This window comes from Haemorhous mexicanus, chromosome 6 (assembly GCF_027477595.1).
Source record: "Haemorhous mexicanus isolate bHaeMex1 chromosome 6, bHaeMex1.pri, whole genome shotgun sequence".
Lineage (NCBI taxonomy): Eukaryota > Metazoa > Chordata > Aves > Passeriformes > Fringillidae > Haemorhous > Haemorhous mexicanus.
This window is the reverse complement of record NC_082346.1, coordinates 11,921,803-11,949,275: the sequence shown is the minus strand read 5'-3', so window position 1 is coordinate 11,949,275 and position 27,473 is coordinate 11,921,803. Positions and strand designations below refer to the sequence as shown.

The 27,473-nt window shown below is 56.2% G+C and overlaps 3 protein-coding genes and 1 long non-coding RNA gene across 15 annotated transcripts; 2 read left to right on the top strand and 2 right to left on the bottom strand.

Annotated features, from left to right (window-relative positions):
• Nucleotides 1-64: 64 nt before the first annotated feature.
• On the bottom strand, nt 65-5,164 carry SIRT3 (sirtuin 3). 9 transcript variants are annotated; one of them, XR_009486823.1, is made up of 8 exons: nt 5,075-5,164; nt 4,899-5,004; nt 3,472-3,663; nt 2,936-3,168; nt 2,724-2,824; nt 2,321-2,537; nt 1,789-1,998; nt 65-577 (listed from the first exon to the last, which is right to left on the bottom strand). XR_009486823.1 is itself a non-coding variant. In XM_059848647.1 (8 exons), exons 1-7 carry the CDS (start codon nt 5,106-5,108, stop codon nt 1,809-1,811), a joined length of 1,065 nt encoding a protein of 354 aa, XP_059704630.1. In that variant the 5' UTR covers nt 5,109-5,158; the 3' UTR covers nt 65-577; nt 1,789-1,808. The 9 variants fall into 9 exon arrangements, 8 of the variants coding, with proteins under 8 accessions (XP_059704630.1, XP_059704633.1, XP_059704632.1 ...); XM_059848647.1 differs by having other exon boundaries at nt 2,329-2,537; nt 5,075-5,158; XM_059848650.1 differs by having other exon boundaries at nt 2,329-2,490; nt 2,724-2,802; nt 5,075-5,156.
• A 218-nt stretch (nt 5,165-5,382) lies between these two features.
• PSMD13 (proteasome 26S subunit, non-ATPase 13) lies at nt 5,383-12,387 on the top strand. Its single transcript, XM_059848646.1, has 13 exons — nt 5,383-5,580; nt 5,858-5,936; nt 6,554-6,588; nt 6,676-6,731; nt 7,080-7,123; nt 7,331-7,417; nt 7,937-8,108; nt 8,614-8,693; nt 8,776-8,901; nt 9,374-9,436; nt 10,145-10,225; nt 10,887-11,003; nt 11,725-12,387. The coding sequence occupies exons 1-13, from the start codon at nt 5,486-5,488 to the stop codon at nt 11,818-11,820; spliced, it is 1,131 nt and encodes a 376-aa protein (XP_059704629.1). The 5' UTR covers nt 5,383-5,485; the 3' UTR covers nt 11,821-12,387.
• A 1,242-nt stretch (nt 12,388-13,629) lies between these two features.
• Nucleotides 13,630-15,673, bottom strand: LOC132328643 (uncharacterized). The gene is made up of 2 exons (XR_009486822.1): nt 14,791-15,673; nt 13,630-13,851 (listed from the first exon to the last, which is right to left on the bottom strand). It is a non-coding gene; the product is annotated as an uncharacterized LOC132328643 (long non-coding RNA).
• Nucleotides 15,674-16,060: 387 nt separating this feature from the next.
• Nucleotides 16,061-26,819, top strand: PGGHG (protein-glucosylgalactosylhydroxylysine glucosidase). Of its 4 annotated transcripts, XR_009486821.1 has the most exons (15): nt 16,061-16,278; nt 17,134-17,401; nt 17,806-18,016; nt 18,736-19,171; nt 19,380-19,499; nt 19,773-19,904; nt 20,180-20,291; nt 21,230-21,302; nt 22,194-22,330; nt 22,576-22,709; nt 22,866-22,961; nt 23,084-23,181; nt 25,851-26,062; nt 26,149-26,277; nt 26,438-26,819. XR_009486821.1 is itself a non-coding variant. In XM_059848638.1 (14 exons), the coding sequence occupies exons 2-14, from the start codon at nt 17,149-17,151 to the stop codon at nt 26,211-26,213; spliced, it is 2,079 nt and encodes a 692-aa protein (XP_059704621.1). In that variant the 5' UTR covers nt 16,061-16,278; nt 17,134-17,148; the 3' UTR covers nt 26,214-26,819. The 4 variants fall into 4 exon arrangements, 3 of the variants coding, with proteins under 3 accessions (XP_059704621.1, XP_059704622.1, XP_059704623.1); XM_059848638.1 differs by having other exon boundaries at nt 26,149-26,819; XM_059848639.1 differs by lacking the exon at nt 19,380-19,499 and having other exon boundaries at nt 26,149-26,819.
• Nucleotides 26,820-27,473: the final 654 nt, after the last annotated feature.

The following is a 27,473-nucleotide window of genomic DNA, read 5'->3' as shown; positions in this document are numbered from 1 at the left end:
ACCAAAAAGCAGGTGAAAGAAACAGTGGTGGGGATGGATGTGACTTTACAGAAAACCCCTCAGGTGACATCCAGAAACAAATTGTCTCTTTATTATTAAATAATTAACACTCCAGTGATTCAAAATTTCCCCAGCAGCTTGAGCTGGAATGGGAATGGGGGGCAGCCCCCCCAGCCCTGGCTTGTCCCCTGATTAGCAGAGATTTTATGGAAGACTAAACACAGCCTGCAGCAGCTGAGGATCACAGCCAAGGGAACAGTGGCTGGGGAGGAGCTGTGACAGGAACTGGATGCTCAGCCCAGTGGGAGTTGGAAAACACTCTCCAGGCTGTCCTGCCCTGACCTTCATGGCATTCCAGCTCCTGCTCCGTGGAACCAGTGCCTCTGAGGGGCTGTGGCATGGATGGCTTGAAAGGAGAAAGATCCAAACAGCCAACTACAGCCCCAGAGCTCGTAGGATGTGCTGGCACGAGTCCCCAGGCCCTCGGACACTTGCTGGTGACACTCATGGCAGGATGTCCTCAAGTGATGTGCTGAGGGGTGACAGAAGCACCCTCCTACTTGTCCTTGGCATCCAGCTGGAAACAGAGACCACAGTGCTTGCCAGAGAGCATCCAACATTCCAGCACCATCCCCACAGAATCCTGGAATCCCAGGATGGTTTGGCTTGGACCGGACCCTAAAGCTCATCCAGTCCCACTCCTGGCCATGGACAGGGACACTTTCCACCAGTCCAGGTTGCTCCAAGCAACTGGTTTTCCTCCATCACTGTTGCATCAGCATTATCAGCATTATCCCTCAGGGATTCAGAGCAGCACAAGCATCAAGCCAAGGGCTGGCTGGTACCCAAAATGTTGGTACTGAAAAATCAAAAACCTGGCAAAAAGGCTAAGAATTCCTACTCATTCCTGCTGCAAAATCTGAGGGAAGTAAGAACAACCTGGATGTTACAACTGGAATCTTGAAGCCAGATTTTATGAAGTCACGTTTGGACAATGTATGCCTAAAAAATACCAGCTGTGTTTGATGTCAAATGTGGGAAAAACCTCCCAGTGGTCTAAAGGAATGTAGTAATTAACATCAGCACTGAGCTCCGAGTAATTATGAACTTGTTCCCCTGCAATTTCTCATTCCTGAAGATCCCAGAAGGTTACAGATGTGAGAATGGTGGGAAAAAAAGTTGATTTAAGGATTCATCTCTGCCAAGTGGTGCTGGAGCAGGAACCCCACTCCCTGTCTGGCCACAGCAGCACTGGTTGGGTCTCAGCACAACTGGAGCCTCCCTTCCCTCTCTCCTACAGCTTATTGCTCCAGAGGAACCTCTGGAAGTGGAAGCACAGCCATGAAGGGACTGTAGAGGTGAGAGTTTCCAGCCCCTCACAGCTGAGGGAAGTGCTCCCTGTGGAACATCCCAGTTCTGTGTTGAGGCTCTGCTGCCTCACAGCCCAGCACTGCTGGCCAAGGGCATTTCCTGTCTGGTTACTCCCACCCCCTGGCATCTCCACTTCCAGCTACAGCTCCAGGGTTTGTCTGAGAACAAATCACACACCAGGTGATGTAACTGGAAGCTTCTTAGTCCCCAGAGGGTCACTGCTTTCAGCCCAAATCCTGTCCTTTTCCATATTCCTATCTGGGACTGGCAGATCCATATCTTCCCACAGACACATTCAGCCCACAGCGCTCTGCCCTGGCTACTGATTGTGCAAGCACAAACCCACTCCCATGCATAACTCCAGCACAGGGAATGCAGGGACTGAGGGGGGAGCTGGGGGTCTGAGCCTCTTCCCACCTTCTCTTTCTCCTTCTGGATCAGCGTTTGCATCTCCTCGTTCCAGCCCAGCAGCTCCACCAGCTTCTCAACACCGCCGACCACGTCCCCGAGCTGGGCCACGTCGTTGTGGCGCTGCTGCCACGCGAAGGGGCCCACCAGCTCCCGGTTGATGAGCACCCGCGGCACGGAGCTGCGCACGGCCCCGGCCAGGCTGGCAAAGGGCTCCACCTGAGGGGGAACCCAGGGGGCACAGGAACAGTCACCCTGACAGGGGCACCAGTTCCCGGCACTCTGGGCTTGGAACCGCTCAGCCACCCTGGCTCTGAACAGGTCACAGTGTCACCAGTTTCCTGGTGGCCTTTCCTCAGCTCTCCAGGCGCTCACCTGCTTTCCAGAGGGTCTCTCAGAGCACCTCCACCCTATTTCTTACCCTCCACCTCAAATCTCACCTCCCTAACCCATTTTCTCGCCTTCTCTAAGCCCTCCCTCCCCTCTGGAGTCCCTTCAGGCCCTGTTTTCCATGTGAGTTTTTCCCAGGGGTTTCCCTTACTGCCAGACCTCCAGGGATGTCCCAATGACGAAGAGCAGGTCTGCCATGGGGAAGTCTGTGAGGTGCAGGAGGAAGCGCTGTGGGAGCTGCTCGCCAAAGAACACGATGTCAGGCTTGACAACTCCGGTGCACACAGGGCAGCGAGGGATCCTGTCCCCCATGACATCTCCCTGAAGGGAGAGACCCCAAAACTGCCTGTCACAGGGACCCTGATCCCCTGAAAGGAGAGGCCACAAACCTGCCTATCACAGGGGTTCAGAACCACCACGTGTCCTCAGAGCAATGCCCAATCCCAAACCTGGTCCCTTCCATAAACCTCTTGTCCCCGAGGGCAAAAGAACAGGTTTGGACCTGTCATTGCTGTAATAATTAATTGTGTTGATGCCCGGCTGGGCCCACTCACCCTGAAGTCCTCTCCGGGGAAGTTCCTCTGACACACCGTACAGGTGGCAGTGGCAAAGGTGCCATGGGCTTCCACCAGCCTGTCAGGAGGGATCCCAGCCACTGGAATACAGTGTGTGGGAAAGGACTGAGCCTCCCTATGTGCATCTCCCCAATCGTGCTTCTCCCCTCAGCTCCTGGTGCTGCTGCTGGAGATGGGAAGAGGGAGCTCACCTCTCTCCAGCCCGTCGATGTTCTGGGTGTAGAGGCGCAGGAGCAGCCCCTTGTCGTGCAGCAGCCGGAGGAAATAGTGGGCGGAATTGGGGCGGTAGTTGCCGGGATAGAGCTCCTTGGCCAGGGTGAAGAAGGGCTTGGGGTTGACGAAGAAATACCCCAGCTCAAAGATGGCCTCGGGGTAGGGGATGTCGTACTGCTCCAGGTTGCTGTACAGGCCGCTCCCAGGGGACCTGCAGGGACAGGGGGCAGCTGAGAGGGGCTGCAGTGGGACCTGGGCTGGAGACAGAATCCCAGGATCAATGAGGCTGGAAGAGACCTCCAAGAGCATCAGCCTGTCCAGTCTGTGATGCATCATCACCTTGTCAACAAGAGCATGAGTGCCATGTCCACATGAGTGCCACGTCCACATGCGTGCCACGTCCGGACACCTCCAGGGATGGTGATTCCAGCACCTCCCTGGGCAGCCCCATCCAATGTTTAATCACCCTTTCCATGAACAAGACATCAGCCCTCCAAGGACACAGAGGCGTCACCTGAAGTCCGGGATGCCACTGGGCGTGCTGATCCCGGCGCCGGCCATCACCACCACACGCCGACACTCCTTCTTCCGGAGCAGCTCGGCCACGTCCTTCAAGGTGATCTTCTCCTTCCCCTTGTCACCTCCCCACCTGCCCAAAATGGCTCTGGCAGCTGCGCTCACACAGAAGGGCCTGGAGCCTTGGATCCTGCTCGGCACAGGGGGAAGCACAGCACTGAGAGAACTGACAGTGACTTTGGCTCGAGGGGAGAAAATCACCCCAAAATTCCACAGAAAGCTCTTCTCTGGGCAGGATTGTGCTTGGGCTTTACTAGGAGAAAGCTTGGCTGTTAGACCCAAACCATGGAGCAGACACATCCCTCAGCAATTCCTTATGTGGATCTAAAATACCAAATCACCAGTATTCCTGTGAGGGGTTTTTTGGACAGGGATGGACACAAGGCTGGACCCACTGGGAATCACCAGTCTCAGTGTTGATTTACACCCCTCTGGGATCCAGGAGACCCTGCTGTGTGCTGAGATCAACAGGTTTCTCTCAGGGTGATGTGTCACCTTGCCCAGGTGAGCACAGACACTGTCATGTCCCTGTTCTCCCCTTGGGCTCCGTGTGTCCTTGTCCAAAGGAATCACAGCCCTGTGCCCAGCTGGGCTGGGAACAGCCATTATCATCTGGGAACAGTCATTAGCAGTTCGGGAACAGTCATTATCAGCAGGGAACAGCTTCTCCCAGAAAATTAGTGCTGCTGGGGCAAGGCATTGTGCACAGTCCAGAGCAGGCATGGAGAGAGCCAGGAGAGCTTGGCAAGCCCGAGGAGCAAGGACAGAGCTGGAAGTGTTTCCAGGCCCCAGGGTGGTCAGCTCTGCCGTCCTTGGGATGTGACAGTTCCTTTGCAGGGACATGACATTGCTCTCCCGGAGATGTGACATTGCACTGCCTTAGCCTGCTGTCACAGGGACGTGGCTCTGCCTTCCAAGGGATGTAACACTGCCTTTCCTGGGATGTGTGACACTGACTTCCTAGCGAGGTGCCCTGCATTGCCTTTCCCTGCTATCACAGGGATGTGGCTCTGCTTTCCCAGGGATGCGACCCTGCCTTACCCTGCTGTCACAGGGATGTGGCTCTGCTTTCCCAGGGATGTGAGAACACACTACCTTTCCCTGCTGTCACAAGGATACGGCTCTGCCCTGTCAGGCCGGGCTCCCGGGAAGCTGAACTCACATTCTTGGAAAACCACTGAGCTTTCCCTGGCAGATCCCCGCTCTCCGGGCTCCCAGGCCAGCCCTGGCTCCCAGAGTGATGTCCCTGCTTAGAAGGGGACGGGACACCTTCCATCACGGGAGCACATCCCATCCCAGCACCGATTCCCGTGCTCCCGTTCCCGCAGGGCTGCTCCAGCCCCCAGCCGGGCATTCCCCACCTACCTCCCGGCTCTGCCGCCGGCCAGCCCCTTCCCGTCCCCGCCGCACCGGGCGGCCCGTACCGCGCTGCCGCCATGGCAGGGCCCGCGCTCCCACAGGCTCCTCCAGGCTGCAAGAGAGCAGAGCGGTGCTGGGGCCGGCCCGGGGGTCCCGGGGCTCCCCCCGGCCCCGGCGCTCACCGGCCGCCAGCAGCGCCCGCGCCCCGCGCTCCATCGCCGCTACCGCACTGACGCGAGCGCGCGCGCCCGCACTCCCGCCGCCCGCCGCCGCTCACCCCGCCCGGGGTCGTTCCGGCAGGGCGGGCGCGGGGAGAGGCGGCGGGGGAAGGCCCGGGGGTCGGCGACGGCGGGGGAAGGCCCGGGGGTCGGCGGCGCGGCGCCGTTGCCGTGACGACCGCGGGGCGCGGCGGGGGCGGCGCGGAGCGAGCGCGCGGCGGCGGCGGGCCCGGGGCGCTACGGTACCCGGCGTGCCCCGCGCGGCCGGAAGTGAGTGCGCACGGCGGGGACGGCGCGGCCTCCTCGCTCCGCTCCCGTCCGGCCCCGTCCCGGCCCCGGCTCCGGCTCCGTCCGGACCCCGCCGCCGCCGCCGCCATGAAGGACGTGCCGGGATTCCTGCAGCAGAGCCAGAGCGCGGGGCCGGGCCAGGCCGCCGTGTGGCACCGCCTCGAGGAGCTCTACAACAAGAAGTGAGCCGGGACGGGGTGCGGGGGGATCGCCCGCCCCGGGTCCCGCTGCCCTCCTCCCTTCGGCTGAGGAGCCCTGGCGGGGCCCGGCGGGACTCGCGTACCTTTAGCCGCCTCGGTAGTCGCCCGAGAGGTGACTCCGGCGGTGTTTGCCCCTGCCAGGGGGTCCCAGCCCCCGGTTCGCCCCCGATCCGCGCCCTCGTTGGTCCCTGCTCGGCACGGTCCGGGATGTGGCACGGTTCGGCGGCGTTGGGCTCACGGGGCTGTTCTGTGTCCCCAGGCTGTGGCACCAGCTCACTCTGCAGGTGCTGGACTTCGTGCAGGACCCCTGCTTCGCCCAGGGAGATGGGCTCATCAAGGTGAGCGGACTCTTCCCAGCTTTCCTGGCTTTTTGTACCAGGAAAAACTCAGTCTGCGGCTTCTCTCTTTCCTAATTCTCTTGGAGAGTTACTGACCTGGGTGGGTTCAGCTCCTGGGGTGTTTGCCCTGGTGACTGTGTGGAAATTCTACAAAAGTTAGATGTCTTGGGTTCAGAAGCTTCAAAGTGATTATTTATCTCACTCACCTAAAATTTTATTTTTGGGAGTTGCAGGGAGATTTTTTTTCATTCCATATTTTAGCAAGAGGTTTGCAAGTGCAGGATTGGTGTTCACTGGAAGAAACCTATGGGGATAGAATTAGATAAAATGAGCAGTTCTGAGGTCTAAGCAGTGCTGGAATTTCTGTATGAGATGCACGATTTTCTGGAGAAATCCTAGGATTGAGGGATTTGAATGGTGTGGGTTGGAAGAGACCTCAAGGATCATCATATTCCACCCTCCCTGGAAGGGACACCTTCCAGTAGCCCAGCTGGCTCAGAGCCCTGTCCAGCACTTCCAGGAATGTTCAAATGAGCTGGAATAGAGAGGAAATAATGGTGAGGAGCTCTGAACCGGGGTGTCCTTTGCCCTGAGTGTCCCTGTCCTTGTCCCCGCAGCTCTACGAGAACTTCATCAGCGAGTTTGAGCACAGGTGAGTCACTGGGGGCCACCTGGGGGGGCTTGGGGGTCACTTGGGGGGCTTAGGGGAACCGTGCTGACTCTGAGCTGCTCCCTGCAGGGTGAACCCCCTGTCCCTGGTGGAGATTATCCTGCACGTGGTCCGGCAGATGACAGGTGCGTGTCCTCCCCCCTTCCCTGTCCTGTTGTGACCTCTGGAAGGTGGCCGGGGATGGGTCAGTCTTGGATGGGAAGTTGTTGTGCTTCTGCTGTGTTGGGAAGGGAAAGTGCTGGCTTAGAAAGCTTAAGTTGTTGTTGATTCCTGGAGTAGGAAGTCCACAGCTTCCCTGGAGAGGGGGTTGGTGGGGAAAAGCCCAGCTTACCTGGCAGCAGCTGCTGCAGGCTGAGGGTACACCATGGAAAACCCATATTCCAGCCATCAGGAATCCTGTCAAAGGTGGCTTGGTAGGTGAGGTTTAGCTCCATGAGAGCTGCTCATTTAAATCTGTTTTCCCTCTACTCCAGATCCCAATGTGGCCCTGACTTTTCTGGAGAAGACCCGGGAAAAGGTATGTTGGAAGTTGCTCTTGTAACATGCCAGTGACTCTTGGCATAGCAGGCCAAGAGTCACTGGCATGTGTGTCACCTGTGCTGGAGAGCAACACCTTTCCACGGGGATTTGAATGCAGGAATATGGTCACAAGTGACATTTATGCAGCCCCTGGAGCACACTTGGCTGCAGGTGACACTCTGAACAGGTCCCTGTGTCCCTGCAGGTGAAGAGCAGCGACGAGGCCGTGATCCTGTGCAAAACAGCCATCGGGGCCCTCAAGCTCAACATCGGGGACCTGCAGGTCACCAAGGTGAGGGGTGGCCTGGGATGGGGAGTTTTGGGATGCTGTGACATTCCTTGGTTATCCCAGCTCCCAGCCCTGAGGGGCTTGTGAGCTCACCAGGACATGGGAGCTGCTCACGGTGACCTGTGGTGGTGTTGCCTGAGTGAAGCACATGGGGTTTGTCATCCTTGGCTGGTTTTAAAACCGTCTTTTAAACCCAAAATGATGTTTTTCAGGCAGGGTGGCTTTGGTTCTCTCAAGGCAAATGCAGAGGGATTGGTTTGGGTTGGAAAGGATCTTGAAGATCATGCAGTCATGGGCAGGGACACCTTCCACTATCCCAGCTTGCTCCACCCTGGCCTTGGACACTTCCAGGGGTGGATCAGCCACAGCTTCTCTGGGCACCCTGTGCCAGGGCCTCAGCACCCCCGCAGGGAAGGGTGTGTGAGCGATGGTGGCTTTGCCTGGGATGTCACCAGGGATCCCTTGGGAAGGCCGCCAGCCTCAGAGCTGGGAGCTGTAAGAGCCAGGTCTTGTCCTTCCCAGGAGACCATTGAGGAGGTGGAGGAGATGCTGAACACCCTCCCTGGGGTGACATCAGTGCACAGCCGCTTCTACGACCTCTCCAGCAAGTACTACCAGACCGTGGGCAACCACGCCGCCTACTACAAGGATGCGCTGCGCTTCCTGGGCTGCATCGAGGTCAAGGACCTGCCAGGTAACTCCTCCGCAGGGGAAATCCCACCTTCCATGCTCTGCCTCATCCCCCCAGCCCAAATAAGTGCCCTGGCTGGGGTTTTCCCTCTGTGTCATTTTGGCTGTGCTGTGGTGGATCCGAGGTGTGGCTGGACTGAGGAGTGACCCTCGAGGACCTGCTCCTGAATTGCACTTGGGGAAAAGGGGGAATGCTCCTGCCAGAAGGACAAGTTTGTTCCAATTCCCAAAAATCTTTACTCTTGATTCAAAAAGCAGCCCTTTTGTGCTGTGGTTGCTGCAGGCTCCTGAATTTCAGATGCTGTGGAGAAAGATGAGGGCTGGGAATAGTTTAATGTAGGTGAGGGAGGGCTTGATGGAGCTTTAAGTGGTGCTTTATCCAAATTATTTTAGGCTTTGTATTTTTCCCATCCCAATTATTTTTTGTTAGGGTATTTTTTTATCTGTAGTGGTTTTGGTTTGGGTATCTTTTTCATCCAAATTATTTTTTGTTTTGTTTTTTTTCCCAGTATCAGAGCAGCAGGAGAGAGCCTTCACTCTGGGGCTGGCCGGGCTGCTGGGAGAAGGTGTCTACAACTTTGGGGAGCTGGTGAGTGCTGCCACATCCCTTCATCCCTGGAGCCCCAGGAGCTGGTGTTCCCCTGCTGACAGCTTCCTGCCTTTCCCTGCAGCTGATGCACCCCGTGCTGGAGTCCCTGCGCAGCACGGACCGGCAGTGGCTCATTGACACCCTCTTCGCCTTCAACAGCGGCAACGTGGAGACCTTCCAGGCCCTCAAGTCGGCCTGGGGGCAGCAGGTGAGGGCTCTGGGACTGTTCCACCTGACACTTGGAGTCTGTGGACTTTTCTTAATCAGCTTTGCCTCATTGCTGGCTCTGAAGGACTGGTACAATTCTGATCGGAGCCTAGGAGTGGTTATTCCATCTGGATACACATAATTACTTTTCTTTTGGCTTCCCTCTGGAGTGCTTCCCATGGAAAGCAGTGGTTTTCCCTCCTGTTCTGGGAAGTGTGGTGGGGAAACGGTGATGTTGGATGTTACCTGCACTGTCTACAGCAGGAATCACTGGCTTAGCAGTGGATTTGTGAGCTCACTGGCACTTGGATTGTTTTCTGGAATGGTTCTTGGCTTGTGGGTGGGCTGTGGCGGCCTCCTTCCCCCTAAATGAACCCTCCTAGGGATTTATTTCTGTATGTAAAGGTGTTCTGCCCCAGGATGAGGAGAAAATGTAATCCTGACCTGATTTGGTGCCTTCTCTCCCCTCACAGCCTGACCTGGCTGCCAACGAAGCGCTCCTGCTTCAGAAGATCCAGCTGTTGTGTCTCATGGAGGTGAGCTGGGATGTGCTCAGTGTGTCTGGTTACCCACCTGCAGGAACTCCTGGATACAGGAAGTTCAGTGTGGATTTTGCCTGTAGATGGAGCCCCAAGCAGGTGCCATGAGGGAAAACACCTCGTGCTTTGCTGCTTGTCCCTAACTCCAGGGGGGCTCTTGCATGGAGTGCCAGGACAAGGGGGAATGGCTTCTCTGATAGAAGGTTAAGTGGGATATTGAGAAGAAATTCTTCCCTGTGGGGGTGCTGAGGCCCTGGCACAGGTTGCCTAGAGAAGCTGTGGCTGCCCCATCCCTGGAAATGTCCAAGGCCAGGTTGGACAGAGCTTGGAGCAGCCTGGCATAGTGGAAGATGTTCATTCAGTGATATGGAGGAGGGGGAGAGCAATCCTTCAGGGATGGTGTCTGCAGTATGTTCCAGGATAAATAAGACTGTAAGAACACAGTTCAACATCTTTGATTCCCAAGGACTGAGGGTCCTTTCCCTGATGGATAGCCTGAAACAGTCCCTTGCTGTCACTGCAAGGCTCCGTTGTCACCATGCCAGTGTAAAACATTCTTGTTTGACTTACTTTGCTTAAACATGAGTAATGCAGTTGCCAGTGCAGAGTGAGACTGGGCAGGGCAGTTTGGGGGAGGCTCTGTGAGCTGTGGGAATCCCTAAAACCCTCTGGGGGTTGTTTTTTTGTTTTGTTCCCTGGATCCAGATGACTTTCACCCGCCCGGCCAACCACCGCCAGCTCACCTTCGAGGAGATTGCCAAGAGTGCCAAAGTCACTGTCAATGAGGTGAGTTTGGGGTTAGACACCCTTGGTAATGTCCAGGTTCTGGAGCTCTCAGAGTGCCTGGATAGATGGACCACACAGCATCCCAGAATCATTTAGGCTGGAAAAAGCTCCGAGATCATCAAGTCCAACCTGTGCCCAGAGCACTGAGTGCCACATCCAGTAATTCCTTGGACACCTCCAGGGATGGGGACTTGAGCACCTTCCTGGGCAGCCCCTTCCAATGCCTGGCAGCCCTTCCCATGGAGAAATTCTTTCTGATGTTCAACCTGAACCTCCCCTGGTGCAGCTTGAGGCTGTTTCCTCTTGTCCTGTCACTTGGTCCCTGGGAGAAGAGACCAGCTCCCATCTGCTGCTTGGGGACAGTTGGGCTCTTTTGGCTTTTTCCTATTGCCTTGTTCTTCCTTGGATTTCAGAGAAAATAAAATAACTCTAATTTTTTTAAGGGAAAAAGAACTAAAAAACCCCTAAAATCTGGTTTTAGAGAAAAGTTTTAGGGAGAACTCCTCCTCTTTGCTGAGGTTCTGTCTCCTGAAAGGGGACAGCTGTGAGAGCTGCTGCCCTGGATTCTGAGGGGATCTCATGTGAAGATGCCAAGTTTTATTCATCTCAGGGGGAAAATGGGGCGATCTGGGTCATTTCCCAGGATTATCTGTGTTCCCAGGTGGAGCTGCTGGTGATGAAGGCGCTCTCGGTGGGGCTGGTGAAGGGCAGCATTGATGAAGTGGACAAGAGGGTGCACATGACGTGGGTGCAGCCACGGGTGCTGGACCTGCAGCAGGTAATGGCCACCAGCTCCAGCTGGGCTGGGTGAGGTGACCTGGGATGAGTCATGGCTTGGGAATGAGCCTCCTTGGGGTTGGCTTTGCCCCTGGGGTGTTTCACCCAGAAACCTTCCAGGAGGTGGGACAGGACAGGGCTGGCACCTCCCTTGTGAAAGCCACACAAACACCATGGAACACAGAAGCCATGGCTGTGTTTTCCAGAAGGATCCAGGCCTCATTCCTAAATGCATGAAACAACCTCTGGGAGTTTTGGGCATGTAGGAGGCACATTCCTCTTGGGAATAGAGAAGTCCAGGATGGACTGTTGAGCTTCCAGTGGAGCTGTTGAGCTTCTCAAGTTCATCCTTGTTACACTTAAGGAGACCGTGCAAGGTGTCTTTACTTTCAAACCCAAAAATGAGTGCCTGGAATTCCAGCTGCAGACAGTTCCTTTGGTGCATTTCAGTTTAACCCTTGTTCATTTCCTGGTATCCCAGAATCCTGTGATGGTTTGGGTTGGGAGGGACCTTAAAGCCCATCCATGGGCAGGGACACCTTCCACTAGACCAGGTTGTTCAAGCCCCATCCAGCCTGGCCTGAAACACTTCCAGGGATGGGGCATCTCCCTTTCTCAGTGAATGGGGCTCTGAGGGATGGTTTGAGCTCTCAGGTGTGAGAAGGGGCCTGAGGGCATTCCCAGAAGCTGAGGCACTCTGTCCCTGTGGCCTTGCCTTGCAGATCAAGGGGATGAAGGATCGCCTGGAGTTCTGGTGCACGGACGTGCGGAGCATGGAGATGCTGGTGGAACACCAAGCCCACGACATCCTGACATAGAGGAAAGAGTGATTCCTGCTGCTCCTGAGGCCAGCAGCACTCAGAGCACTGACTGTACTGAGTCCTTGGAGGGGTGGGTGGGCAGAGCAGGAGCACCCTGGGATGTGGCGAGCAGGAGCACGTGGCCTTTTGCTGTGGGACCCTTTGGTGCTTGAGCCAAGCTTTCCCTCTGCTGTCAGGAGTGGCTCTGGGGGGATGGATCACTCCTGATCCCTCCTGCCTCCAGCTGCTGCAGGAGGGTGGGATCCTAGTGCAGGATCCAAGGGGTCTTGGCCTTAGGGGACACAGCCTGTCCTGCTGCCCTCTCCCCCTGCCCCTGCAGCAGCCTGAGGCAGCATTCCCCAAATCTTCCCCAAATCCTCTTCCTCCCCTTACCCTACTTCCATCCACCCCTCCACATCTGCAGCAGAGGGAGTGTTAGCTCCATCCAAGGGTTTTCCCGGGATTCCTGGTTAGTGGGTGTGTCCGTACACGTGAGGGGGTGGGTGTCTTTCACCAATGCTTTGTGCTCAGGTGAGCTGCAGTGGCATTGCCGGAATAAACGTCTCTGCCTTCCCTTTTTGGGAATTCTGTGTCATCTCCATCCCTGGCAGCTCAGCTGCTACTGATTCCTTTAAAAATTTGTTTCCATGATCAGGCCTTGCCACTCCTGGGATTCAGGAGCTTTCCTCACCAGTTTGGTTCTCTGGTGTCATTAGCAAATGGCACTGCTGGAATTTTGTGCTTTTCCTGCCTTGGCTGAGGGAGTTAATCCAGCAAGAGAAAGAAGGGAGCATGTGCCTGATGCCAGACTGGTGCAGAGAGGCCTCGCACAAGGAAGACAAACTTTGCAAAACAGGACAAAATGGAATTGCTGGAGTCTGTACCTGCTCACCTTCCTCCTGCTGCTCTCCAGGCCCTTCTGGCTGAAATTCCCTCCTGGATGGGGATTGTTCAGTGCCCAGTGCCTGCCTCTTCCCTGCCCAGCCACTTGGTTTGACTTGCCCAATTCCTGCTGCATCCTGTCTTCCAAGGCTCACTCCTGGTGCCACATTTACTGACTTCAGGAGAGTGTGTGGAAGAAGTAGGTGTTCCAGTCAGGAAAATATTCCCTTTATTTCATAACTGAGGACAGGAGAAGGCTTAAAGGAGCACAGTCTCCTTCCCAGTGCCATGTCAGATCTCACCCTCATTCCCAGGGCTGTCACTACACTTCAGGGAATAAAGGAAACTCCACTGGAGTCACTGAGTTGTGGGGCTGCTGCTGCTTGAGATCAGCATCCCAAACCTGGAATATCAGTGTGGGAAGCAGTACCAGCTTCTCCCAGGAACATTCTAACAGCTCCCGTGCTGTTGGGAGCACTCTCTTGGCTGTGAAGCTCTGAGCAGCTCCTGGGAATGAGGGTCAGGTCTGTGGAACCGTGACAGCTCCAGAGGCTTTTCCAAGACACCTGGAAGTACCCCTCACTGCCCAAACCTTCCATGTGTTGGCTGCTTCCCTGGCACAGGTAATTTGGGGCGTGGTGGGTGGAGAGCCCCTTCCTGCAGGGCAGAGATTGGGCAGGCATGCAGCCCCCAGCCCGTGGCACCCTTTTAATGTCACTTCCAGCCTTGGAGTGTTTTCCTGCTGGAAATTTACCTTGGAATGTCTTCCTTCCTTATGCTGGGAGAGGTGACTGGGTGCACACAGTGCTGCAGGTGTTAGAGGCTCCAGAGGGAATGTGCCTTCCCATTGGGACCTGCTGGCAGCCCTTGAGGGAGTGCTGCCATCAGGGCAGAGGGCACAGATCTGGTTCCTTCCCTACAGGATGGAGCAAACCCAGTGAGCCCTTGTTGAATGCAAAGGTGGATTTTAATGAGCAGGTTCAGGGGGTTCCATCCCGGCGAGGCTCTGTCCCGTGGCCTCTTCCCTCGGGATGCTCTCAGCAGGGATCAGGCTGCTCCTGCCACTCCTCACTCGGGCCTGCTCCTGTAGTTGTAGATGTTGCTCAGGACCCAGGCTGTGGGCAGCAGGAAGGACGAGAACATCAGGGTGAAGGCCACGGCTTGTTCCTGAGGAGGACAAGGAGCAGGAGTCAGTGGCATGGCTGCGCCACGGCCGTGGCACACAGGGCTCCAGGAATGGCTGCACTGCTGCCGTCCAACACCACGCCCAGCTGGCTTCCCTGTGCTCTTCCCAGGCCTTGGCACCTGCCCTGGGGCTGGGGAGGGAGGTGTGGGGAGCAGAGCTGCTCCCACTGGCAGTGGATGGAGCTGGTGCTCTCCAGGTTTGTTCCTCTGGGACACTGGAGCACTGCGTGACCTTGAGGCTGTGGCCGGGGCCTGCAGTGTTCCTGACTTTCAGGTGACTTTGGGATGGGAATTGCAGCCCGTGCAACCAGGACAGCATTAACCTCCCACACTGGCACCTTCCTTTGATTTATTTGCCTGGAAAAAGCCTCTCCAGGCTCCTGTAGCTCCTTTCTTGAAGACCTTGGAAAGGCAGCAGAGGGAAAACCCCAAATAAAGGGGTGGAGGAGGAATCAGGCAGGATTTTGGGGGAAAGCTCGTTTTTCCCAGCTTGTTTTACCCAGCCTGGGAGGGTCTGGTTTGGGGGGGACTGTCCCCACAGGGGGACTGTCAGAGGGACCTTGGGCTCTGCAGTGACAGAAGCTCCTGTCCCGTGGGGACACCCCTTTGGAGTGACTGTCCCACAATAGGGGGACAAGGTCTGGATCTGGCTCAGAGGGACCACCAGTGTCACTGCTGCCCCTTGCCCTGGGCTGCAGGGACCCTCAAAGGTTAATAAAGGGACTGAAAGGACAAAACCAAACTGAAGCAGGAGCCAGAGGGGGATTGGCGGGGGGAGAGCAGGGCATGGACACCGTGGGAGTGTGGGCTGGAGCCTGAGGGCACATTCCTTCTTTTCCTCCCCCTTCCCTTTTGCTTCCACCCCCTTCCAAAGCAATTTGGCCCTGTCACAGAGGGTTTTCAGCCCCGCAGAATACTCACACCGGGAGAGAGCGGGTGCTCGGCGGGGTGGGAGCGGAGCTGTGCCCGGGGTGCCCGGCTGATCCGGAGTGCCGCTGCCAGGAGCTGGGAGCCCCTCTGGAAACCCCTCATGGCGCTCTCAGGGCGATCCCGCTGCTCCTCCTCGCTCTGCAGCTGCCCAGCTTGTCACTGTCACTGCTGCCACCACCCCCCTGCCACTCCTTGGCACAGCTCCAGGGGCACGGGGAGGAACAGCCTGACACAGCCAGGTTTTCCCGAATTGCTCTCTACTTAGTTTTTCTTCCCTTAAATATTTTCGGATTTTTTCCCCTTAGCACTGCCCAGGACTCTGAGACCAAAAACTGTCCCCAGCCAACACAGGGGGACACGGAGACACTGCTGGAGAGCAGAGACCTCCTCTTGGAGGGGCCTTTTCTCTTAGAGCAAAACTCTTCCTTTGGAGCAGAACTCTCTTCTTGGACCTCCTTTTCTGTGGCCTTTTATCAACTTTGTAACACTCAAAGCACCATTCAGTGAGAAAGGGCTCACTGGAAAGGGCTATTTCCAAATTCCTCTGATAAAGGGAAGGAAATGGTGTGCGTGCCACTGGGATGAGCTGGGAAAGGAACAGCTTGTTCCTGTGTGCTGGTGGCTGCTGGAGGAGATTCCAGTGCCCCAGAAGCCCTAGGGATGCCCAGGCACTCTCCAGGGGATGGATATTCCTGCCCTTGCCACGGACTCAGCCTGTGCTGGAATCAGCAGCTGGTTGTGAGGAAACAACCAAAGGGCAAATGAATCCTGCTTGGGCCCAGCTGGGATTAGACCCTAGAACACCAAAGGAGTAGAGCTGGGAGCAAGGATTACTGCTCAGGCTTGGGATCCCAGCCCTGGACCCCTGAGGCAGCTGCAGGACTGAGCCAGCCAGGCTCCAGGGGGCTTTTCCATGGATTTACAGCACAGGACAGATGTGTTATGCCAATCCTGTGAGTGCTGGATCCCGGGGAGCACCGGGAGTCTGCTCGGAGTGGCCGGTGGTGCCTGGCTGCAGCTCCAGCCCTGGATCCCTGACCCACCAGGATGGGACGAGCTGGAAGGGGCTGGGAAAGGCATGCCAAAGCCAAAGTCCAGATGGAATTGTTGTCCTCCCCGGAAACAGGTGAGGGGAAGGGTCAGAGTGTGGCTGGGGACACGGGAGGGCAGTGGGGTGTGCTGCTAAGCCGGCTCTCTGCCAGCGGCTTTGGGATCACAACTCATCTGACTCGGTTTTCCTCTTTCAGTTCCTCCTCCCCAGGCACAGGGCAGCCCCAGTACGGCCGTGCTCCCTCCGCAGGCACTCAGCTCGGCTGGACAAACACCTGCGTGTCCAGGATCATTTTTCCAACTATTTCTTTTTAAGGAGACGAAAGAAAAAAGCGATTTCCTTCCTTCTTTCTGGTTGGACAACTTCCGTCCTTCCCTGGAGCAGCGTCTCTCCGCCTGCACAGGCTCAGCCCGGCCTCGGGACAGAAGGCAAGACCCACCTCCTCCCTTCCGCACCCTGGGGCTTGGGCTGGGTCGGGATTTTTCACTTTCCCGAAGGCAGGATTTTCCTCCCAGCTCAGTCTCAGTGAGGAAACCGAGCTGAGCTGGAGCGTTCCTGCATCCGGCTGCTGTCAGGGAGGGATTTGGGGGCTGGGCTGCTTGCTCCTGTGTCACCCTGGCTGGATTGCTAGCTCTGCTCAGAGTCTCTCAGAGCCTCATTTCGTCATTCCTGTGTTTTTCCTGTGCCCGGCATTGCCAGGAGCCAGCTGCAGCTGCCTTTCGTCAGGGGCTGCTTGTGCGTGTCTGTATCTGTACATATCTTTAGTCTGTAATTATATATATGTTTGTACATGACACATAAATATAGTTTTATGTATAAATCAGTGGGATGGAAAGGTCCTGACCCAGGAGGCTGAGCTGGAGATGCAGGAGTGAGGGACAACAGAGGGGTGCAGTGAGCTGGCAGAGGGGGAAGTATCAGGAACTTTTCAAAGTGTCACGGAACAGCACTGGGGGGAAGAGGAGGCCAGATGGGGAAGGTGGCTATGTGTGTTGGGAGAAACTGGTGCAACCCCATCCAGGAGCACAAGAGGAAGAGGGAGGAGGCTGAGAAGTGATGAAGCCCGTGAGCTTCATCCTTCATCCGTCAGGATTTGGGACAGCTGGAAATGGGGTGAAGGGGCGGAGGGGATGCACCCCGGGGCTGGGAGGAAGCTGGGATGGGGGAAAACCGCTGGAGGTGACCAGAGGGGACACTAAAAGGGGCAGAGACCGCTGGTGGCAGGCGGAGGGGGTGACAGGGAGCTGACTTTGTCGCCTCGTCCCATCCCGGCGGCTCCGCAGGTGGGGCCGGCAGCGATGGCCGATGGCGAGGGCGACCCCGGCGTGTTCACGGCTACGGCCCTGCCCGGGGACCCGCGGCTGCTGCCCACGGTGACCAACGCCTTCCTGGGCACCCGCGTGTTCCGGGACATCCTGCACGCCGCCGGCGTGTACAGCGGCGCCGCGGGGGACACGCACCGCGCCGATGTCCCCAGCCCGCTGGGGCTGCGCATGGCAGCGCCCGGCGCCCGCAGCCCCGCCCAGAGCTTCACCCTCAACACCTGGACAGGTGAGCAGGGAGCCGGCACCTCCCCCGGGGGCTCTGCAGAGGCTCGGCTCTCTCTGCTTCTGCTGCCTCTTGTGCTCAGTCACATCTTCCTTCTCCCCGTTCTCCGTTCGCCTCGGGGCACTGCTCCTCTGGAACAAGCGGAAAATCTCCCTTTTGTGTGGGAATAAGTGATTTTCAGGCTGTAGCTCTATCCCTGCTGGGGCCAGACTCGGCACACGCTCTTTAATCACGTTTGATGGCACAGACCGTCCCTCAGCAGCTTGGCCAGGCTCACTGTCAGCGGTGTTCTCCTGTCCACAACTGGATCTGATCCCAGGAAAAGCAATTCCTTGTCCAGTAGGAACCAGTAGATAAGGCAGGATCCAAGTATTTCCAAAGGTTGGTGGCTCTGGCTATGCTTGCAGGGACCTTCAGCCACATGATTCAGTCCCCTGGCTACACGGCCACCCACCAGCTGTACGCCCACCACTCCCTGGTGCACCTGATGGCCTCCAGTGTCACCATCCGGCGCTTGGATGGCTCCACACATCCCATCACCGTCCAGCTCCAGAGCCTGTTCGTGCCGCAGAGCCAGGACCTGCACTTGATCCCTGGCCCAGACTTCCAGGGAGCGCAGTGAGTGTGGGGAATGGGGTCCCTGCCCTGAGCCCACCCTACGCGGGCTGTGGTGCAGTGCCCTGCTCTCCCCTGGGGAATGAACCACAGATGTAAGGCTGGAGTGGGGCTGGAGTGTTGAGGGGTGTTGGGCTGGAATGGTGAGAGGTGTGAGGCTGGAACGGTGAGGGGTGTGAGGCTGGAACGGTGAGGGGTGTGAGGCTGGAACGGTGAGGGATGTGGGGCTGGAATGGTGAGGGATGTGGGGCTGGAATGGTGAGGGATGTGGGGCTGGAATGGTGAGGGATGTGGGGCTGGAATGATGAGGGGTGTGAGGCTGGAACGGTGAGGGATATGGGGCTGGAATGATGAGGGGGGTGAGGCTGGAATGGTGAGGGGTGTGAGGCTGGAATTGTGAGGGATGTGAAGGCTTCTCACACCTGCTCTGTCCTGGCAGGTGTATAAAAAAGCCCCTGAAATTAGGCATAGAAATATTTGTATTACTTGCAGCTCCAGAATTTTGCCTCACACTGATGTGTGAGAGCGGTGAAGGTCATGGGGGCTGGATGTGATTTCAAAGAAGTGAGGTTGGGGAAACCAGGAGATTTGTAGGAGGTGACCTCTAGAACAGGATTCCTGGGAGCAGAAGCCATTTGTGACTGCTTCCCACTGCCAGAGAGTAGGGTTAGACGGGACATTGGGAGGAAACACCTTCCTCAATCGCTTCCCGTCTCCCACAGCTACATCTACGGGCAGACTCTGGTTCCCGAGGTGGAGGGGGGCCCCCGTCCCACTGTCCACATGCTGTGGACCCCCATCCCAGAGTCGCTGACGCTGGGCGGGGAGGAGCGGGAGCGGTGCTGGCAGTTCCTGACGGCGGTGGCCGTGAGCGAGGAGGAGGCGAAGCGCAGCTACAGCGCGGGGCTGTCCCTGCTGGCCGAGGGGTCCCTGCACCGCTCCCACGTCCGCGCCTGGGCCGCGCTGCGCCGGGGCTGCTCCGTGGAGCTGGACGGGCCCCCGGCCCTGCGCCAGGCGCTCCACGGCTGCCTCTACTACCTGCTGAGCGCCATCCCGCCCCGGGACAGCCCCGGAGTCCCGTTCCACGGCATCAGCCCCGGCGGCTTGTCCAACGGCACCCGCGGCGAGGACTACTGGGGACACGTCTTCTGGGACCAGGTGAGGGGGGCCGTGCTGACCTGGGGGCTTGGCACGGCGAGTGGGATGGAGGAGACTCCATCCTTCCATCGGGATGGAGCAGGCTATCCTTCAATAGGGGTGGAGAAGGCTCCATCCTTCCATCGGGATGAGGGTGTACTTGAAGGGTGGAGCTGGCGGGAGCATTTGGATGCTTCCCCCCAGCCAATCCCGCCGCGCGGCCCCGCAGGACACCTGGATGTTCCCGAATATCCTGCTGCTGCATCCCGAGGCTGCCCGCGCCATCCTGCGGTACCGCATCCGTACGCTGGAGGGCGCCAGGCGCAACGCGCGGGAGCAGGGCTACGAGGTGCGACAGGGACACCGGGCGGGGGTGGCACCTGCCCCTGTCCCCAGGGCAATCCCAGGCGGGGGTGGCACCTGCCCCTGTCCTCAGGGGACACCGGGCGGGGGTGGCACCTGCCCCTGTCCCCAGGGGACACCGGGCGGGGGTGGCACCTGCCCCTGTCCCCAGGGGACGCCGGGAGGGGGTGGCACATGCCCCTGTCCCCAGAGCAGTCCCGGGCTGTTTCAGCGGGGCGCAGCACAGTGTGATGTGCTCATGGATGCCTTCTGTCGGCAGGGCGCGAAGTTCCCGTGGGAGAGCGCAGCCACTGGCCGGGAAGTGTGTCCTGAGGAGATCTATGGAGCCCAGGAAATCCACATCACCGGGGATGTCCTGTTGGCCTTCGAGCAGTATTACTGCACCACGCAGGTAAAGGGATGGTGCTCCACCTGATGGCCCGGTGGCAGGACACCTGGAGACTGTCACTGTCCCTTCCCTGAGGAATTCTGCTCTCTCTGCTCCGCAGGCTCCCTCCTGCAGCCCTGCCTGCTCTGTCCTTGCTCCTGTGGGCGTCTCAGCATCCTGTTGGCTCAAACCAGGCCAGTCTTTCCTCCTGCTCCCTCCATCTCCTCAGAGCTCCTCTCCATCCTCCTGCTGACTTTGAGTCTGGTGGAGTGTCCCTCATGGCCCTGTTCTCCCCCCAGGACCAGAAGCTGTTCCAGGAGGACGGGGGCTGGGAGCTGGTGGAAGCCGTGGCTCAGTACTGGTGCAGCAGGATGGTGTGGAGTGAGGAGGAGCAGCTCTACCACATCAGAGGTACCTCTGCCTTGGGAATGGGGCGGAAAGCAGAGGTTTGGAGCCACCTGGTGGAAGGTGTCCCTGCCCATGGCAGGGGTGTGGAACTGGATGAGGCAACCCAAACCACCCTGGGATTCCATGACATGAAGGTCCCCTTCAGGATGCCCTGAGGATGAGGTGCCTGCATGCACCAGCCAGAGCTGCATCCCGGGTTGTTCCTGCTTCAGCACTGTCACTGCATTAATTAAAGGGACGGGACTAAAATCAGTTTAAAGGACTAAAGACAATTTATTGTTTAAATAAACATCAGTCTCAGAGGCTGTGAGATTTTGAGACAGCGAACAGTCAGCTATAGCTCAAGGTAGTCAAACGTTCTTCCTTACAAGAAATTACCAGACAATGTATAACTTTACAAGACAATGTATAACTTTCTAATCCAAAGGACTGCGGCTAGAGAGTGTGTTTTAATTTTCTAACCTGTCACCTTGACTCACTGTTACTGCAAAGTGGATACTTTTAACTAACAGGCTGTTATTACATGTACACACACACACACACACACATTGTAACATCTAAACTCTTAATTTATTCTATACAATTACACTCTTACTTTATAAGCCCTTCACCATTTTATCAATAGTTTCTAATTTACATAAAGCTTATTTTACTTACAACTATAGGAGCATAAGTTTATGATTTTTCTACTTAATGTCTGCATACTTTGTTTTTACATCAATCCAAGCTCCTTCCAAGGCTGCAAATTAAGCCTTCCTGCATCTGTGGAAGTTTCTATCTTTCCATTTCCCACTGAGCATCCCTCTGGGGCTGTGTGGGATCCTGCCAGCAGGATCCAGATGGGCAGGAGGGTCACCTTCCCCCAGCTGTGTCCCTGACGAGGGGCCCAGAGCAGCCCCTGGGTGTGCTGGGGTGCGAAGTGTCCCCTCCTGTCCCCGCAGGTGTCATGCCCCCAGACGAGTACCACAGCCAGGTGGATAACTCTGCTTACACCAATGCCGTGGCCCGGCGCAGGTAATGTTTGGAATGACACCTGGGAGCACAGCCTGGCACTCTGCTCTTCCACCTGGCACTCTGCAGGGATGGGAGCAGGGGGGCTCCCATGGGGATCCTTCTTCCCTCTCCTCACACCCCTCTGCAGTCAGAGGAAGAGTGGGGGCTCCCCCAGCTCCTCCGACCTCTTCAGTGCCCACGTGGGGCTGAGAGGGATCTCCATTTGTTGCAGAAGTTCGAAAATTATTGAAAATCATATTCTAGTTAATAGATAGATGTCTAGATTAATGAAGCAATATAATAGTTAGCATGAGTAGCAGTAGTTCTGCTAAGGCCGCAGTAGGCCCGGTAAACTTTAAGTGAACTTTAGTGCATGGTAGATGGAGAGGATGTATTATCTAGAGAATGTACCAAACCTTATCTATGGAATGCACCTTTTGGCTGAGTAACGGGTGTCATGGTGTACCTAATCAATCTCTGTATGCCTTTAAAGATGCTTAGCGATGCATATAGATTAAATGAAGCAATCATGTTAAGAAAAGTATATAAACCCTGCAGATCCTGTGGCAAAATGGGGCTCTGACTTTGGACGAAAGTCCTCAGGCTCCCGGGCCCTAATAAAGCACCTCATAAAGCAACTCCGGTTGTTTTGTGTTCTCTTCAGATCGGGCAACACATTCACAGCAGGGCTTCTCCCGTGGCATTCCATGGGGTGTCTGTGCTGTTGGCCAGCTGGAGACACCCCCAGCCAGGGAAAGGAGCTCCTGGCTCCGTGATGGAAGCTGTCACCCCTGGCTCAATCTCTGCCCCTTGTTCTCCCACAGCAGCTTTTACTTGCAGCTCCTTCTGTCCCCTCTCTCCTCTCACCATCACCCATCCCTGACATAAAACCTTGTTCCACCTTCTTTCCAGCTTAAATTTTGCCACTGACTTGGCTCGGGACCTGCTGCTCCCAGCGCCAGAGGAGTGGGAGGACCGTGCCAGGAAAATCAAAGTGCCCTTTGATGAGGAGAGGAAATATCACCCTGAATATGATGGCTACAGCCCAGGTGAGCAGGGAGGCAGTGGCAGCAGCCCATGGATGTGGCTCAGCCCATGGATCACACTTTTAATCCTGGAATTATCAGAATTCCAACTGGTTCAGACTTGGGAATGGCAGAAGAAGAGTCCTTGCTGTTGCTGCAGTGCAACAAGCTGGGCTTGGGGTGGCTTTCCTGCCTCACTGGATTGTTTCTTATCAGTGGGCTCAAAAACTTAGGAAATTTGGATACTGTCTGAGCAGCCCTGTCCCCAGGTGAGCCGGTGAAGCAGGCAGATGTGGTCCTGCTGGGCTTCCCACTGATGCATCCCATGAGTGCCGAGGTGCGGAGAAACGACCTGGAGATGTACGAGCCCGTCACCGACCCGGCCGGGCCAGCCATGACCTGGGTGAGGAGAGGGCAGAGCCCAGCCTGGGACTCACCCCTGGGAGGGGGGCTCCATCCAGGGCACAGTGCAGAGCTGGGATGTGCCCTGGAAGTGCTGGATGGAGGGGTGGGGAGGCGGTGCTGCTCCACCGCGCAGACACTGTTCCCTCTCTGTCAGAGCATGTTTGCCATGGGCTGGCTGGAGCTGAAGGAGCTGCAGAGAGCCTGGAGCCAGCTGGAAAAGTGCTTCAGCAACATCACAGAGCCTTTCAAGGTGAGTGGAGGGGCTGCAGATCCCTCCTGCTCCCAGGCAGGTGTCAATGGGATTGAAACCCACAGAACTGCCTGGAGCATCCCAAATCAGCTCCTGCATCATCTCTTTGTCCTGCTGGTCAGGTCTGGGTGGAGAACTCTGATGGGTCGGGAGCTGTGAACTTCCTGACAGGGATGGGTGGATTCCTGCAGGTCATCCTCTTCGGCTTCACAGGGTTCAGGTGAGATCTGTTGTGCCACTTTTAACTCCCGAGCAACCACTTGCCCCTTAAAATGTCCCTGTTTGGCTGGAGAGAAGTTTGGAACAGGTAAGAGGCTCATGACAGGTCACATTTGGGAAGCAAAATTCCATTCCCTAAGCCTCTTCTCTTGTCTTGGTTTGGAAAGACAGGAGTCTGCTAAGGAAGGCAGGAGTCTCCCCTGAAATGGAAAATGTAAACCCACCCCCGCTCCAAATTGCTGTAAATTTTAAATTAAGGGGCTCTCAGACAAAAAATATGGGAGCAGGAAATAACAGTTCTTTAATAGGGAAGAAAATAGAAGGATAAAATAAAACAATGCAATACACTAGAACAACACTGATGGAGTCAGAACTCCGCCTGACACCCTGTGGGTCAGGGTGTTGGTGGCAGTCCAGTTGGAGTTGTGTGCAGTCCTCCTGGAGTGTCAGGTGTGGTTCTGTTGGAGCAGGGGGTGCTGTAGAAAAGGGTGTAGTCTTCCTCTGAAGATCCAGTGGAAGAAGAGGCAGCTGTTGTTCCTCTGGGAAAATCCGGTGGAGAAAAGCTGGCTGGTGCTCCAGAATCTCCAGATTGTATCTGGGTACAATGCTTGTCTCTCCCCTCTGGGCTCACATCTCCCAATGGGATGTTATAGTTCTTATCAGCCATGCAGTGACATTCAATAGCCTGTTATCAGCATGGTTATGGAAGAGATAAGGAAAGCTGCCCACTTAGCAGAAGACAACTGCCTTATAGAGGGCAAACAGAATGCAGTTTGCCTGACAATCCAGGACATCTCTGCTTCAGCAGCAGCATCCTCCTGCCTCCTTTGGATGTGGTGAGGAAACACCTCCTGCAGCCTCCTTGTGGCCCCCCTGCTCACATCAGGAGTGAAGTGCTGAGCAGGCATAGCCTCAGCTTTAGAATATCCTGGGAAAACATGGAGCCGTTCGTGTAATTTCAGAGCCGTGGTGGTTTCCACCCTGGAGCCACTGTCTCTTCAGCCTATTCCTGGTTTAATTGAGGCTGGATGAAGCCTTTTGATTCCCAGTGAAAACTTCCAGCCCTAAATATGTGTTTTCACTCCACGTGTGTGGTCAGAGCTGCTGGGAAACCCGCCCCATGCCTTGGCAGAACTGGGTGTGAGCTGCCCTATTCCCAGCTGGAAAAGCCACCCATTCCCTGGTGGAGCTGTGTGTGAGCTGCCATGTTCCCAGCTGGAAATGTGGGCTTTGGCCAAGCTGGGAGGTCTCCAGGTGCCCAGTGTGTGCTGGGTCAGGCCCCTCGTGGCACAGGCTCAAGCCACAGCTTTGGGGTTCTGGCCAAATTCCAGAGGTGGCGGTGACATTGTGCAGCCACACTCCCGCCTTTCCCACTGTGGGACACGGATCCTGTGCAGTGCTGGGGCTCCCCAGGCCCCCAAACCTCCCCTGAGCCCCCTCCAGCCCCTGAAGCCTCTCAGCCTTCTGGAGCTACTGGTGGAGAGCTCTGGTGCGCCGGGATTTGGGCTGGGGACAAGAGGGGCTGTTGTTTTTCCCCACCCAAAGACAACGCCCACACGGGCAGCTTGGCCTTGGCTCAGGGCTGGAGAGGGAGCTGGGATGTTTGTTCCATTGTTTCTGGGGAAGGAGCACTGCTGGGGATACAGAGCAGTCTGATGAGGCAATTGAAAGATGGTTTATTTATTGCAAAATCAGTCTCATGGAAGGCTGAGACCTGCATTCAGTGCCATCACATCAGAAGCCATTTTAATTTTAGTTACAATGTATTTTGTCTATTTCTTATCATCTATTTCTTATCACATCTCATATATTCCTTAATCAGCTACTTCTACAAAGCTCGCTAGGATGTTCATGACCCAATCATTAATTTGCTGTCATTACTGTAAATGATAGCAAAGTGCTGGAAATCATTACCACATTTTACAGGATTCTGATGCAATGTGCTTCTTTGTATCCAATCATACACCTCTACAGACACTTTTTGCTGGATCTCTACTTTTTGCCAGCTCTATAACAAGTTCTACTGCTAGACTTTAAAATTTTCTGCTGTCTTGCTTAACATATTTATTCACTTCCATGAGGCACATTTATGCTTGCTTAAAATACATTTCTGCCAGAACTGCAAATCTTAATTCTTACTTTGTGTCTGTTTCACTTTTCTTTTCCAAACCTTCAAGCCTTCTCCAAGGCCTCTCTGTCTCTGAGCCTTGGGAGCTCTCTGTGCCTGCATTTCCTGCTGAGCTTCCAGCCCTCCATCCCGTGGGAATGGGAGCTGAGGTGGGTGTCTGAGGGTCCCCTGCTCTGAGAGGAGGAGCAGGGCATTCCCCAGGTTCTGCCAGCACAGCTGCTGCTGGAGCCAAGCTCTGAGCCAGAGCAGGGAACTGGGCTGAGGTTTTTAAACATGAAATCTGGAAAGCCCAGGCCCCAGCTGTGGAACTGGGCTTGGGACAGGAATGTCTTGGGAATCGCAGCCCCAGCAGTTCCTCAGCAGGTGCTCCATCAGTGTGCCTGGGGTTTGCCCAGAGAGCCTTGGGTGCCCTGAGGACCCTTCCAGACCCCTCTGGTGTGCATGAGGTGGTGATGCCTGGAGAGGTGGCTGCTCCCTGACCCCGAGCTGGGCTCCTCTGTGTCTCCTGCTGTCCCCACCCTGACGTGCTCCTGCCTTTCCAGGATCACGAGGTCCAGCCTCCTCTTCGATCCTGCCTTTCCCAATGGTATCACCAAGCTGAAGGTCTCCAGCATCTCCTACTTGGGCAACAAACTGGAGGTCACCATCACCAGGGAGGAGATCAGGATGGAAGTGACTGAGACCTCCCTGGACCCTCCGGCCTCTCCCCTGGAAGCTGTGCTGGAGTCGGGACAGCGCTTTCCCCTGGGGGAAGGTATGGCAGCACTGCCTGCATCTGCTCCCTGAAACAATTTGGGAAGAAACCATTCCCATACCTCACACAAAGCTTTTCTGTTGTAGGGCAGAGTGTCTGCTTCCCCACAGCGTCTGGATGGATCCAGAGGTTGCCCAGCAGGACCCCCTAAACCCTGCCTGATCTGGGTGCTGCCCTCTGGAGCAGCAGATCCGGGATGTTGGTGCAGGAGGCAGGTAACAGTGTGTGGAAAGGGGGAGCCAGGCTGTGCCAGGAGCCCTTTGCCCCCCCAGGACTGTGTGCCATCTGTCCCTGTGGCCCCAGGGGGTCAGTGGCTGGAGCTGTCACCATGGCTGGAGCTGTCACCACGTCTGAGCCCCCCACTCCCCTCCACAGATCCCTTACTTGGCTCAGGAGAGGAAACCAAGCCTGAAAATGACCCTTTCAAATGTGTTTGCTGAACACCCAGGAGTTGTTTATGCTCTCAACATGTTTGTGTTTGTAAGGAAGCCAATTCCTGACTCCAGGATCCTGACTCCAGCTCCTCCAGCTTGTCCTGCCCTGGTCCTTGCCTTCCTCATGTGTTGCTCTGTGGGCTTAAAGGGCTGTGGAGGTTCAGCCAGTGCTGTTTCACCAGATGAATGATGTTTTGGCACTGAGTATTACTCCAAAATATGCAGCAGAAAGCCTTTTAACTCTGTGTGGGCAGCACACAGCTCCATTCCTATTATTTGGTGTGTAACATCCCTTACATGTTTTTAAACTCTTTTCTACACTATTCCCACTCTTGTCAAGCACTTTGGGAGTTAAATCCTTTCTCACTTGGCGTCTGAAGGGCTGCAGGAAGCCTGGACACCAGAGATCTGTGGTACTATCCTGTCAGATGGTGACGAGGGCAGCCTGAGTGGCCTCGGGGAGAGCAGGGAGCTGCTGTGGGTTTGCTCTGGGACACAGTTTTTGGTGTCTCAGGAATCCCAAGGAATTCCCGTGCCTGCACAGGGCGGGCACGGTGCCCCCAGCCCCTGGCTTTGGGCTGCACAGCCTCCTCCCTTTCCCACCCTCCCTGTCCCTGTCCTGGGTGGGAGCAGGGAATGCCGGAGGCGTTCCTTGCCCCGAGGGGTCTGTCCTGGCCAAGGCAACCCCAGGAATCTCGGCCCGGTTTATAAAAAGCCCCGCGGCTGCTCCGTGCCCCGAGGCATCTGGGAACGCTTAGGGCTGGAGCAGGGACTTTTCAGCTGCCCTGTAATTACTCGGGTCCTGCTCCAGCCTCATCAGAGCCGCCAGCCCCTAATTTGCGGCAGCTCTTGGCACGACGAAGGGACCATGCTGTCCCCTGTGCCCTGCTCCGGGACTGGGATTTGGATGGGGCTGGGATACAGCCCCGTCTGAGCCAGGGCTAGTTGACAGTAAAGGGGGTTTAGCCTCAAAAAAG

Bases quoted from the DNA above. Each gene is read 5' to 3' on its own strand.
- PGGHG (XM_059848638.1), top strand. From the start codon at position 17,149: ATGGCCGATGGCGAGGGCGACCCCGGCGTGTTCACGGCTACGGCCCTG. The intron at 21,303-22,193 runs GTAATGTTTGGA...CCTTCTTTCCAG, and splicing joins AATGCCGTGGCCCGGCGCAG to CTTAAATTTTGCCACTGACT. The intron at 23,182-25,850 runs GTGAGATCTGTT...CTGCCTTTCCAG, and splicing joins TTCGGCTTCACAGGGTTCAG to GATCACGAGGTCCAGCCTCC.
- PSMD13 (XM_059848646.1), top strand. From the start codon at position 5,486: ATGAAGGACGTGCCGGGATTCCTGCAGCAGAGCCAGAGCGCGGGGCCG. The intron at 5,581-5,857 runs GTGAGCCGGGAC...CTGTGTCCCCAG, and splicing joins GAGGAGCTCTACAACAAGAA to GCTGTGGCACCAGCTCACTC. The intron at 10,226-10,886 runs GTGAGTTTGGGG...CTGTGTTCCCAG, and splicing joins CCAAAGTCACTGTCAATGAG to GTGGAGCTGCTGGTGATGAA.
- SIRT3 (XM_059848647.1), bottom strand. From the start codon at position 5,108: ATGGAGCGCGGGGCGCGGGCGCTGCTGGCGGCCG. The intron at 5,005-5,074 runs GTGAGCGCCGGG...GCTCTCTTGCAG, and splicing joins GCGGGCGCTGCTGGCGGCCG to CCTGGAGGAGCCTGTGGGAG. The intron at 2,538-2,723 runs GTGAGTGGGCCC...CTCTCCTTTCAG, and splicing joins TCCCCGGAGAGGACTTCAGG to GGGATCAGGGTCCCTGTGAC.